Below are 14,783 nucleotides of genomic sequence, written 5' to 3'. Positions count from 1 at the left end.
TTATCCCTACAAGAATAATCTTGACAAGATTACAAGCAAAACCATTACTTCCTTTCATAGTATTCATAATATTTTTGCAAAACAATTAAAAGTCTGCAAGCTAAAGACAGTCAAGAAACTCCGAAATAGTTGTTTTTTCAAGGAACTCCTCCAGATTAAATCAATGTAGGACAGCAATGCCCTAGTAAAAGTTAGACATTTATTACTTTTCATTAAAAAAAATAATTTATTAGAAATGGGATAAGAGTTCATTTCCTGCGCCCTTTAAAATTTAAATTCTCACATCATTTGACAATCAGACAAAAAAATGGGCTAATTCCTGCATCCAATTTGTTTTTCAACAATATCATTAACAACTGGAAGTACAACTAAACAATTGGAGTGCAAAGGCCAATATGTGAAAACGACAGAGTATTAAAGAAAATTTTTAAACAAAGGAATTATAAAATACCATACAGGCAAACACAAATTAGTTTTTGCAATATTATTTTAAACATATATTGAAAAATTAAATCTTGGATCTCCCACACTACCTAAATTCTCACTCAATCTAAGCATAAACCAACTGATTTCATAGCACACTGAATTACGAGTCATTGAAGGAATCTACACACATGATAGTAGGTTATATATCTTGAGTGGTATCACATGAACATGGTAATTCTGACCCCAAGGTCAAATAATGTCAGGGAACAGAACTGGGCTCATATTAAGTAAAGTATTATAATTATACAGATCATAGGCTTTATATCTATCCTAAAGCAGCATACTCACACACATATATATTTATATTTATATACATATATATATTTTTTAATCAGCACACCCATTTTTTGGAACAACAATTCCACACTCACTTTAACCGAATTTATAATTAACAAGGTACAGTGACTATAATGACACTGGATGTATGGGAAGCTGAAAAACTTGATTCTTTTTGTATCTTATTCCTGACTTACAGGTCAAAACCATACTTACTTGACATATCCAGTAAGATGGTGAGATGGTGATCCTGTTAGGTTTGGCCTTTTATTAATTTTAAAGCTACAGTTTGTTTCTTTCTTTGGTCTAAAACTTCATTCCTAACTTGAACACCAGGCTTGGGAATAGCTTTTCAGATCCCAATGAAACAGCAGTTATCTCCACTCCTCCAAGAGGGGAAAAAAAAAAGCTTCAGAACACTAGATAGCATAGATAGCATGCTCTACTGTCTTCAGTGTGACCAAACATATTTATGAAAAAGAATTTCAATTCTTTACAGCACCATAAATATTGGATTATCCTGTTGGATTTGTATGCTCGCTTGCTAACTACAGTGGAATATTCAAACTGACTTGTCCAAACATATTTTGCCTTACTATAAGCAAACAATAAAACTGAAAAACTGCCCATTGCTAGTACAGTCACAGTACAGTGACAAACTCCTCCTCATCCCAGGAGATTCAGAGAACTTCTGGCAGGGTAGGATCTTTGTTATTTCTTTGTTGACAAAACAAAAACTAGCAGGTGCTTTTCTGCCTTTCAAATACTTTTAGCAGTGCTCTATTCCTCAATAAGAATGTTTAATAGAATTTGGCCACCACCATTATGCGGATTTATAAACTTTTAGAGATTTTATTCTAAATTAGGTCCAGAAAACAGCCAAACTTAAAATATCCACCACTAAGCAATACCTTAAGTCTCATCTGCCTTCCAATAAACAGAGCCAGTATCAAGTTACTCACATTGAGAGGCTGGAAGCTAATTTCAGAACCTAGACCAGGACTCCAGAACACAAAAGAGAAATTACATCCCTTTCTATGGAAACGTACACAAGTTTTCCCTTTAACGTAAATAATTTTTATACACAACAAATCTTTCTGTTCCACAATAACATTTGCTGACGGACTTAGACTGGGTAGTACAGTACTGTACAGTATATAATTTTATTGTCTTTTAAGGATATAAGTCCATTTAGTCCATTTAGTCCAGAAACGTGAGCCTACCCACTAAAACGCTGGGTACGTTTTCAGAGCCTCTGAGTTCCCTGATTTAAACCCCTGAGTTACTGAATATAATTAACGCACCCTTATATAAATATAAAAAGCAATCTGAATTATGTTCCTTGAGGAATTCTTACCTGAAGGGAAAAATGTGTTTCTCAGCTTTAAATGAAATCACTACTGTATAAAGAACAAGCAACCATGTCCTGCATTGTAAAAATGAATGGCTTGTTTCTAATAAAACAATCTCTTTCCCTTCATACTGTCCCTTCATACTTGATTCAGAGTCAATGTTGGCTGACTAATTACAGGTTATTCCTGGGGTCCTGCCTAGTAAGGACATTTTTCTTCCTGGGGCTGAATTTGCAGTAGAATCACTATGTCCCACAATCTCTAACTCCAGTCAGAGGTGAATTATAAAGATTTTTAAAGCCAAATAATAGGTTTTTAATGGAAAGTAACCACAGTGATGGAAAACTGCATGTCATAAGCAATTTATTCTGCTATAACTATGGGGACTGCAGGCAAAAGAACTTAACTGTTGAATCATTTGTGGCTCTGCAGGCCATTCCAAGAATTGCCTGATATAAACAGACCATACTCACTTGTGGGGAAGAAAGTAACCACAAACAAGAGCTCTAAAGAAGCCTTCTATGAAGACTGAACACATTTCATGCAGCTTGCTAACCCAAAAGAAAGCAGCGCAATTATCAACTCCACAGTTATCTCCACAAAATAAATTTCAATAGCAGTAATAAGGAATGCTTTAACCATTTTTATCATTCAGTCACTATGGTAATCATTTTTAAACCTTTTGAAACATGGTTTTGGTATTATATATTTACTTTTCCTTTTTTACAGTTCTTGAAACTTGAGGTTGGTCAATCAGCGAATGTTGTCATCAAACTGCAGGTTAGTTAGGTGGTTAACTGGTCACCGCTTTCTAGATTAGATCATTTGACTATTATTGTATGCTAAAAATATCATTAACACATTGCTGTACCATACAGTGAGACTAAACACACGAAAATCTGGAACAAGTGAAGAATTCGAGACAAAAAACCTTTAGAATCGAATACCTCCCTAAAACCATTTAAAACAACTTTGTATTTAAAACAAATGTAATGGAAACATTTTTGTAATGGAAAAATAAACATTAAAACACTAGCAAAGTGGTAATTTAAATGGAAAAAAAACATGGTCTACAAAATAAAAAATTTTTACTATTTTTTTAATGAAATCTAGGTAGCTGTGATTGTATGTTCAACATCAAAAGAAGTTTATCACTACTTATACATGTATATTTTTCAAAAAATAAAGTGTACGTAAATAATTTGGCATCATTTTATTAAACGATCACTCATGACTGGCTGTGACTGCTAAATAAGCACTAAATCACTTCATCAGTGTGAGTTGATTGGGCACAGGTGGTGAGGCATGAGGTTCTTTAGCTTGCTAAATATCAAGCCTAGTGAAAATCAAGAAAAAAAAACCCCAAAAGGAACAATAAACCCTACTCAAGAAAAGAATAATGTGCTTGTATCAGCAGAGTGTTGAAGGCGACTAAGTCAGAGCACAGTTGCTTGACATCTGCTTGTGCTCACAGCCAGCAAAACCTAACCTACTGTAGCAAGATGCTACAGCCAAACACAGTCCATCATTGATCAGCCCTGATCTCAGAGACCACAAGTCACAGCACCTCAATCAACAGGGCCAACACTACAGTATGCTCTATCATTTTAGCCCTGTCAATTCATAGTGCATAGTGAGCATAGTGTGATATCTTTAACTTCTCTTCAAATTCGCCTGCACCGTCAAAGTCAATGTCCAGAGATTTAGAATAACAGCATCACAAATGACACATCACTATAGCAAGTACATGATCCAGCAACTGCTGGATGAAACAGGAGATAGTACCCACTAATGATTATTGACAGGTTAGGCTGGTTCTCCTATGTAATATATTACTTAGACACTGTCTATATAAGGGCAGCATGGTCGCGCAGAGTACCTGAGTTCAATTTCGCATCTGGGGTGCTATCTGTGTGTAGTTTGTGTGTTCTTCCTGTGTCTGCATGGGTTTCCTCCAGGTACTCTGATTTCCTCCGACAGACCAAAGACATACTGGTAGGTTAACAGGCTTCTGGGAAAATTGACCATGGTGTGTGTATGTGTCTGTATCTGTGCGTGCCCTACAATGGACTGCATCCTGTCCAGAGTATATCTGTATATCCCGCCCTGCGACTGCTGCTTACCAAGGTAGGCTCCAATTGCCCTGTGACCCTGAATTGTATGAAGCATTTAGGATACATGGACAAGATAACGTTAACTGTCACTTATACTACAGTGGTACCCTTTACATCCCTTCAAATGTTAGAATAACTTTTTCACAGCACTAGATGATCTATAGACATATAAAACATATTTATATTTAATCAAATTACTTGTAAAGCAGAAGAATATGAAGTTTTAAGTCTAGAATACATCGATTAGGCTGTTTGGTGACATGCCAATTACCCCAATTTCATCTTAGGTTCGTGTACTGTATTTTCTTGAATGCTTCCTACCTGGCTCTTGGAGTATAACTAATAATTGATATTTCTCAATGGTGACATACTATACATTAGAATATATATTTCAGACCCTGTATTTATATTTCTTTACCCTGATTATGATGGTGTCTACTCTTAGCTTATATTCCCTTTAGTTGTCTGTAAAATACCAAATACATTTTTGTTCACTGTCACGACACTTAAACACAATAATAAATATTTTTATGACCTTCTACTGAACCTCGTTTCAAAAAAGGAAACTGTACAGGAGGCCTATACTGTATATAGTATTAATTACATACAGCCATTTTCATCTGAATTTTGGGAGTTTGCAACACTCTGACTTTGGCGAAATCTGCAGATTAACTCACTGACAACCCAGTCATAATGTCTGAGGCAGGATGCAAGCCATCATTGTGGCAGAAGTACAGTAAAGATGAAAGACTAACAACGGAAGAACTTCTAATTAATACCACAAGGCTGATTCCCATGTCACACACAGATAAGCAAGTAGAAGGGACTTCATTCTGTACAGAACAAGGTTACTCTAGAGATGGTCTCATCATTTCAGAACCCACGGCCTGAAATGAAAAGATCTGCCTTTATACAGAAAGTGCTCCAATATTAATGCAATCTTTGCAGTTCAGGCACAGAATTTTCACTATCTGTTAAGCGCTTGGACACAGCAGCCAATCAATGCTACTATTCACAATGCTGTGTGTATTAGGCTACATGTACACAACTAATAAATTATTCACAAATAAAAAAATAAAAACTGTGTAGCCTATGAAGCAGAAGAGTGAATCAATGTGGGTGACCAAATCAGGAGTTACTGTATTTCAGAATAGTGTAGTGTTACTGTCCCTGTTTTAAAAGGACAAATTCATTAGTAAAGTATTTACAATTATTAACCTTTCCTTGCAAGGCCCAAACTCTACTTTAACCTCCAAAACACAGTTTAATTGCTGCCACAAGTAGAAGTAAACAGAGATTCACCAATAAAGAGTAAGACAAATGACAAATTAAACATGATTCATACAATTTAACACAACTGTCTTATAGTGCATAATTGCTTTCCCAGGGTCACAGCAGGATTCCTCAATAAGAGAATGTATCTCTTTTTCATGTTTGAGCTCGGAATATATTTCCGCAGTGCAAGTCAACACTACTGTTAGAAAAGCCATTTGAATGCCAAAACTCACCATACGGCCTTCAGAGGGAGTCGTTGCACAGAGGTGGGGTTCAGTGTTTCGAGAATTCTCTTGATCTCAATTTTACACTGCAAGCTAGTTTCTCAGAAAGCACAATTCTCTTTCTAACATGATTGCTTAAACTGAGCTGTGCAGGGAATAAGGCCTAAAGAGGAGGCTGGGGAGGTGAAAGAAAAGTACTTATCCAAGGGAAAAAAATGCTGCAATGCACAAATAAATGTGGAATGACTTAAGGCAACAGGGATTTCACTAGTCATAATCATAATTGCAACTAGAAGTCACAGAAGATTTGCTTGCAATTTTCACCCTAGATTTAGTAGCACTTTGGTTGTTTTCCCAATTGTTTGTCTACTATCAGCGAAGAACATTATGTTGTATCATGTTAATAAAATGTCTATATAAAAACAAAGTGCAACTTATCCTTCATGGAGTGTTAATAAAATAATCTCTAGATTTATGGAGATATTTTATATCAACAACAACATGGTTTGATCATGACTGCAGAGTGGTGAACTGGTTAGCATTGCCGCCTCACGGTGCTGGGGTATATACTGGTAAAGTTAAAGGGGAACCTCGATGCTATTTTTACATTTTGGGGTTATATTGAATTGACAATGATGAGTGCATTTCAAACCACAATGAAACTACTGGCTAAATGGTAAAGTGTGCAACCACCAATTTACATTACAAGATTAATGTAATGTAATGAGTGCAACTGAAACGAGTTCGGTGAATCAGGGCGGTTTTGTCGACAAATACTAATTACTTGTTTGAAATTTGTCAAGTTTTGTGAAACCGTCAATTTATTTATTTGTTATCGAGATTTAACACAGTCTGACAAAACCGGGACATGAGTTCTCCTTTTATTAGCTTTTGGGAAAACTGGCCCTGGTGTGAACATGTGTGTGTCTTTGTGTGTGCCACCTGAAGGACTGGCAACTCCAGACCCATTGTGTATCCGGCCTTGTGCCCATTGCTTGCCGGCACAGACCCTGTATTGGACAAAAAAGTTAGAAAAGGAATGGGTGTTTTTGAACAACTAATTTCGCCTTTACCACTGCCTTACCAGGGCTGGTGAAATAGTTTTTTATTGATCTCGAGATCTATATGTTAGCCTTTCAATTCTAAAAATAAATTAAAAAAAATGTTTAAGACCACAATCAATATCCCATAAAATCATATTGCCTTAAAACAGTAATCTAAATGGTTTTTTTATTGAAAAAAATGACAAACTGGAAAAAAAAATCTCCCTGTTATTTCCAATATAACAAGTTGACAACAGATAAACAAGTAATTGGGCCCACCTCTTAGACTATCCAGCACACAGACGTCTTTTTTCTGCTTTTGTTTTGCTACAACTACTGTAAATACTACTTGATGAGACTACAGTAGATATAATACAGCACAATTACATTCTACCCCAAGAACTTTCTTTTGGTAATGTCAGTTAAGTTAAATGCAGAGGTAAGACGTTGAAGAATGTATGTTAATGGTTTCAGTTGTACTTGCTGATGTCAGCAGTAATTCACAAGAGGCCGAGAAACTCTGCTTAAATCTTTGGAGTCCTGTGACCATGGGGTGCTTGTCTGCTCTGCTTTATATGCTCATAGTTAGATCTGATCTAAAGATCATATTTCATTTTCTTCGAAGGAATAGAGTGATTATGATGAGACACTAAGAGGTCAGATCAGTTCACCTACTGCCAGTTTATAATATGGTCCTAGAATCCTGACACCGCCACCATAATTGGCAGAAAATGCAATAACAGAAAAATGTCAGATGCAAGCACTATTTCACACTTAATGAGACAAGACAGATGTGCAAGGTTTCATGTCAGCAGTCCCTGTGCAGTACATTTCACTCGAAAGCAAACTGGGTAAATGTCTCAATGGCATCCTAATAATTAAATGAGATTTCTGTACTCAAAGAAAAAATAGCTGTTTTTGCTATGTTTCACCGAAGACCTGAAATCAGACTGGAATTGCATTTGTTATAATAGGGCTACGTTGTTAAAATATTCTAAAATGTTTAGTTTTTTTCCAGATATCTAAGCTGTATCAGATGAACAATGTTAACACATCCTGTCAAACACACTCAGAAGGTTGGCAGCACGGCCAAGTGACCTATTTGTGCCAAGGCAAACATTTGATCCCAGGCCACAAATAAGCTTGGCAAACAGACAGGTTTGTAAGTGTTGCTATTGCAGACCACGAAGGAAATGTCTCACTGCAGGTTTACGCTCTTTCTGTACTGGGGATTTTTAATATTTAACATAAAAAGAAAAGCGTACCCTGCCACATTTAAAGCGTACAGAGTAGAAACGTCCATGTTTGCATTTCTTTAGCATTAATCTCAGCCTTCTGCATAAGCATGTGGGTCAGGCACTGCGTGATGTATGAGACACTGCTGTGTTTGTCTCTTCTGTTTTATGTCACGTAAAGCATCCAAGCCAAGACTGCCTTGTTTCAATATAGGGGGGGGGCTGCTGGAGGACAAGTAGAAGAAAAAAAATAACATGTATTCAGTCTCTCATGGTTCGGAATCAGAATGCCCAGTCAATTCAAAAGAACACTTACATGACATACAGTATGTACCACCAAGATTTTATCTTACAACATGCAATTTTAAAAGTCCACATTCATCTTCAAAAACCTGGTACCCCTTCCTTGAAGAGGGAAAATAAATAATGATGTTAATACCTTCATAATAATATATTGTGTTCGCCTACTATTTATAATAGTGTTCTCACTATGTTAATTCATTCATATGCTAAAGTAGGCTTTGTACATACATACAAGTCCATGCTGTAAAGATAACGTGCAGATGAATTCTAACATTTCAAATATGTACACAGCAGGATGCCATTACATTACCCACCCTAGTGATGCCGACTACCATTAAATTAAAAAAAAACAGACCCATGACCAGTTACCACCACTCTGACTATCTCAGAAAAATCCAGATTCAAAAGCTATGGGAGGGATCAAATACGGACCTTCCAGTGTGGCAGGTCTGCAAGGTTTAATAGAAGGCACTGCCTTCGAGGTGAGCCTATGTGTAAGATAGAAAATGCCCCAGAGACAAAGGTGAGTAATTTACCACTTTCTCAACTTTTATGGCTTTACTGCACATACACTTGCACAAGTGCAAAGTCTTCTTAAGTCTTTTACACTTAATTTTTACTGCATTTTTGACCCTATATGCTGACAAATGGAAATGGAAATTTCACGGAAATTGAAAGATTTTATTACACATGTATGTTTGACAACATACTTTATTTACCCTGAGTGGCTTTAAAAAAGGCAGTGTTGTATAATATTCTAATCCACTTCTGACTTTTGAACAAATCAGCATCAGAGAACACATGATTCATATTTTTATATTCATTCATTTTTATTGTGTCTTACACAATATATACAGTACTGCACCACATCCTCTCATCATCTCAATGAATTAAATATATGATTTGACATATCATATTTTAAATGATTTTAAATATTTTAAATGCCAGCAGCTATAAAACCCTGCAGCTCTCAACTGGCTCCCCACTGAAGCTAAGCAGGGTTGAGCCTCGTCAGCACCTGGATGGGAGACCTCCTGGGAAGCTACTGTATGGTTGCTGCTGGAAGAGGTGTTAGTAGGACCACTGGGGCGCGCCCACCCTGCAGTCTGTGTGAGTCCTAATGCCCCAGTATAGTGGCGTGGACTGTAGTGGGTGCTGTCTTTTGGATGAGATGTTTAACCGAGGTCCTGACTCTCAGTGGTCATGAAAGATCCCCAGGAATTTCTCGATAAGAGTAGGGAGTTATCTCGGTGTCTGTGTCAAATTTCCCTCCTCTGCCTTTACCGTGGCTTTAAAATTGTCCCTATGTATGATTGGCTTGCACTTGCCCTGCAATTGGCTGGCGCCCCTTCCAGGGTGTACTCTGCCTTGTGCTCGTTGCCTGCCAGGTAGGCTCTGGCTTCTGGCGACACTGTATGGTATAAAGCGGTTTGGCAAATGACATCACATGACATTTTACAAACTGCAATGTAATAAATGGGATTCTTCTGGTGACCTGAAGAAAAAGTGTTTCAAGATTAAACTTTTCCAGCTCCTAATGGCCAACAATACTTGAGGGAAAAACAGAATCTGCTCTGAAAGGAATCATTGTTCATTATTTGAAGTGTGCAGTTACACAGTTGTATAAGCCAGAGACGTTTCATACACAACAGCCTGGAATTCTGTTGCAATACAAATGTCAGGCACCCTAAAAAGTCACATTACAGGGAGAATAAGAATATTTTAGTGTGAAAATCTTGAGATAGAAGGTAGATTTGTATTTATAATTGAAAAAAGGAGTAAATGTTGTTTCCCTAGTTTTCAAAGGTAAAAAGTCCAAAGGCGACTGGAGAAAAATGTTCTCCAATGCTTCTGTACTAAGTCCAGACTTTGTTGTATGGAGACTGTATTAGCTGCATATTTTTAATTTATGAAAAGAGAGGTTAATAAAAAGGACATTGCAACATGTAAGGTGCGAAGAGATAAGCTCCTGAGCACAGATTTCTCACACACCAGTAGATAAATCCAGATAAGGCTATTTTTCTCCAACAGAAGCAGAAAGGACATTTGACCACAGATGAAGCTCTGTGAATTAATATTCTCAGATCAATCAAAAGGCATGCAAAGACACCTCACTCAACCTGAATGCTAAGCGTGATCCAGAGGGAATAGAGATAGAGGAAAAGTTCGTAGAGCACTACTTAGTGATGATGACATTTTTGAGTTTTGATTTAATATTTAAGCTAAAGGTCAAGCTAAGTATATGAGATTAAAAATCCTTTACATGCACATTTTGGTACCTCGGTGAATATAAAACCACACATTGCCCTGTAACCTCTGTAATTTTGGTAAATAGAAAAAAACTGTTTTAATCGAACCATTTCTGTCACACAAGACACTGTTCTTACTAGCAGGCAAATAAGAAAAAGGCTTATGAGTGGAACCACACATTTCCCTCATTATTCACTGTGCCTGTAAAAGCTTATGACACGCTGTTGAGTCAAGTTGCTAACCGTACAGCTTCCTACATCCTGTCTGATGTGATTCTCCTCCAGGTGGCAACGCTTAATCAGTCCTGCTAGTTTCCCAGCACCGCCTAAAGTCTTGACTTTTGGTTCACCCTGCGGATTTGGGGCACTGATTTGTAGGTAATGCTTATAGCAATGAGATTACAGTATACACAGACAGGACAGATAAAAAAGAATCAATATTTTATGCCACAACAAAGAACTGAACAACATGTTTATCCATTTATGATTAAATCCATTTACTACTGCCCTAGACTACAGCATTACAACTGCCAGTTAAGTGTTTAGTGTGCCACACTGTTGTCAGCCACCTGTTGATTTGCTGAGACTGAGGCCAATATACTATGATATGAAGAGAACATCCATTAACACTTTTATAAATAACTATATTTTTTTCTCGGCAGGACACAAAAGTACAAGAGCAATGAGGCCTAAGTGTTTTTATTTGGGCATTTTTACATCTTAGTGACAGCTAACTTCAAAATTTACCATACTGTACATTACTGCATATTTAAAATCTCACAAAATATATAATTGCAACCCATGATTAATAGTCAAGCCTTGGTTTAGGGTTGAACAAATCTACTTTCTAAATGGATAACAAGCCAGTTGTTAATACATATATAATAAAGAGACTATGATCTTATAAAGTAGTTAGATTGAACAAGCGAAAAGGTTAGTGTTAAGGTTTTGTATCAGAGTACTGTCATTTACAGTAGGTAAAGGTGAGGTTAGTTTCTTGCTAAAGTCAAATTAATCTATAGCAGAGGCTGGTTATCATATTTAGCTCTATCAATACCATATTATTGTGTTCCATCTACACATTTTCAGTGAGTCTGCAATGCATGAGAAACGAGTGTCTTTTTGCTATTACAGTGTCTTAGTGAATTCATTAAAAAGCTTTTTTTCTGTTCAAAAATAAGGATGGAAATAATATTCTGCACTTTTAGTCTGTACAAATCTTTTGTTGGACTCAAAAAATATTAATCACCACAAAGATCCAGTTTTATTTTAATGTCTATTGTATACACAATAATTTAACACATATGTTTTTTACAGCCTGGTGTATATCATTTAGATCGATGTCGTTCCAGATCCCACAAAATGTATAGAAACTATTAAAGGGCAATGGAGAAAAATATTTTATTTCCAGTATAGCTCAGATTTAAGCATATCAAACCAGCACAGTCTACAAGACACACCAAAAAATACAAAACAGCAAAAATGGAATTTCATTTAAGTTAATCTAATATTACTAAAATTATTGACATTTGCAGACCATATAGATGGTGAGAATGATTAAAGTTTTATGAAATAAAACACTTTAGAAGAGCTTTTACACTTTAGAGCTTTAACAATAATTTATTAATGAGAGGAAATCTTTTACCATTTTCCTTGATCAAAAGGATCAGCAGAGACAACACCCACACAGACTATCAAGAAAAAGAACGATTCACTTAAATCAAACAGGCACAACATGCTGTCTATAAAAACAATATTACAGTTATTTACATTTAAAAAGTTTTACTTCTTTAACATTAACACAGTATTATTTTGTAATTTCAAGGGGCTGTAACAAATGCACCCACCCCTTCAGAATAATTCTAGAAATTTGATTGGTCAAACTGTAAAATGTTCCTTAATGAAAATGCCTTTTGGGCTCTAAGAAAAAAACGCATCTTACATCACAAAATCAAGAGACTACAGACAGGAACAGATGTCCAATGCAATGAGAGATTAGAACATACACTATATGAAGAGAAATAAATAACACAATATGTAAATACAATAATTACAATATCTTAACACTTTTAATAATGTAAACTAATTATGAGACAAGAATAAAACTAAAGTCAGTTGCGCTAATAACAGCTATTACTTTTCAAATTAAAGTCACCAAAAAATATTAAATAGGCAATTTAACTTCATATCTCTGTTTCCTTTATCCTCATATCCCATTTTGATTTTTAATTTCTTAAGCTCAGCTTAAAAAAATATGTATGACAATCAGGCTGTGTGTGTCAGTTGACCCCGCACATACACCGTGTCAATGAAAATCCTGTGAACTTCTGTAAAAATAAATAGAAAAAATATTTATATATATACGACAGAACTTTATACTTTGTTATGGCCCTAATGCAGTGGAATTTCTGCTTCAAAAGTACTTACTTGAACTTTAATCTCACATGAGAGAGCTTCAATGTGTGGTAATTTTGAGAAAAAAATAATTAAATAATGGTTACTCTGAAAGAATGAAACAGAAGTTTGGAAAAAACAATCACCTTACGCAGAAAACTCTTCTTCTTAACTTGTTTCTATATCTGCTGTAGTTCTATACGATACTCAGTAAAGCTGGCTTGAACTCAAGCCAGCAGGTGACAGCTGAATCGATGTAATGTTCTGTGGCAGCCAGGTGTTATGAACATTGATATGGTAGCACTTCAGTGAAAGTATCAGCAAGCAATGACTTACAGTCAAATTGTCTATTGTCACTATACAGACACCTCATGTAAGATTTTTCGACTGTGATTATGTCTATGTAACGTTTTATCAGAAATTTTTAGATATTTAAATTTGACTTATTAAATAATTGCAGATCAAAGCAAAATGTTGTTGCAGTGGGTTTTTATATCTATTTTGTATAACCTGACACATTCCATAGTACTTAATTTACTGTATCGTCATGCATTTAAAAATATATACATCATTAAGATCAACACTTCACCCACCCCAGTACTACTATGCTGTAACATGAGGTCTTTTAATTGATTTAGTTGATTTCCCTCAGTTTTGGATAAAGGAGGGTAATTCTATAACATTTATTAAATTAAACAATTTAAATTCATTAGAAATTGGTTTGCCGCATTATGTCTTTATAACTGAATGAGTGATACATACTTGTTATCTAAGACCTTCAATAGGATGAGGCTGTACCTAACTTTGTACCTGACTCAGTGAAGCAAAAGCAGACATTAGGGTCATTGATTTACATCGTCTAAGAGGCTACCAGATGAATAGCTGTCCCACTCCAGGCTGACGAAGTTGTTTAGCTTGTGTAAACCGTTTTATCAAGGATCATGAAACCAAGCAGCTATGTGTAATTCCCCATACTAACACCCCTAGTGTAATATTTCTTGGACAGCAAGTTCCAATCCCACTAAAATCTTTCTACTCTTTATCCAGCCCATCAAAATGTAATCTGGTCTCGTTAGTTTGTGGGGGGAAAATGACCATAAATGAGCTTAGACAGAAACTAATAACATATTGTACAGTTTTAAAATTTTATCAAGTGAAATGTTGTTTTGACACCATTACACAGAATATTTGACATTAGTTTCTGTATATTATTTTTTGTTGTTTATGGACTACCTTATTATTACAACCTGTTTCTAGGATTTTGAATGATTTCCTTGGTGTTTTCATCCTTTAAAAAGAAAAGAAAAAGATGTCTTTTGCAAAAATGTGTCATGGTTTTAGGTATTGGGCATCAGTTTATATCAAAGAAAACTCTACTTCAATCAAACAATTACATTCGTACACTGATTACATACTCTACCCTTGATCTAATCAGGTAACAAATAACAAGTGGGAAATGAATGTGAAAAACATCCATCCATCTTCAGAAAGGCACATATACATGGAATAGGTAGAACACCCACTGGTCTGGAACTGAACCTCAGACTGAAGAGCTGTGAAGTGGCAGCACTGACTGCCTTTGTTGGGAAAGAAATGTAGGCTGGCACATTTCTGGCTGGCATACCCACTGAGACACAAGAGATAAGTGAAAATCAAAACCTGGCTTGGATAGACAGCAAGAATTGTCTAGGTTCAACATTTACAAATTGCACCAATTAAATTAAACCTAAAATCCTAATCACAATAAACTGGGAACTTATTGAACATTAATCTTCTCAGTTTATCCTCTATCATAGTATATATACAGTAGATAGGAAGAGAGACAAGACAGA

The 14,783-nt window shown here is 35.8% G+C and overlaps 1 protein-coding gene across 19 annotated transcripts in view; it reads right to left on the bottom strand.

The window, feature by feature from the left end:
• The window catches only part of LOC148657480 (disco-interacting protein 2 homolog C), a 223,566-nt gene that overhangs the window by 114,954 nt on the left and 93,829 nt on the right, over nucleotides 1-14,783 (bottom strand). Inside the window, exon 1 of one of the 19 annotated variants that reach the window (XM_088643807.1) lies at nucleotides 979-1,331. The exons of the other annotated variants lie outside the window; for them this stretch is intronic. Within the exon in view, the coding sequence (XP_088499933.1) occupies nucleotides 979-985 (7 nt within the window). The 5' untranslated portion in view covers nucleotides 986-1,331. Of the gene's footprint in view, nucleotides 1-978; nucleotides 1,332-14,783 lie in introns of those variants that run through there. 19 annotated transcript variants of the gene reach the window in all.

This window comes from Lepisosteus platostomus, chromosome 8, assembly GCF_059453375.1.
Source record: "Lepisosteus platostomus isolate fLepPlt1 chromosome 8, fLepPlt1.hap1, whole genome shotgun sequence".
In the NCBI taxonomy this organism is placed as follows: domain Eukaryota; kingdom Metazoa; phylum Chordata; class Actinopteri; order Semionotiformes; family Lepisosteidae; genus Lepisosteus; species Lepisosteus platostomus.
The sequence above is the reverse complement of the archived record's forward strand: the minus strand, read 5'-3'. Positions and strand labels throughout refer to the sequence as shown.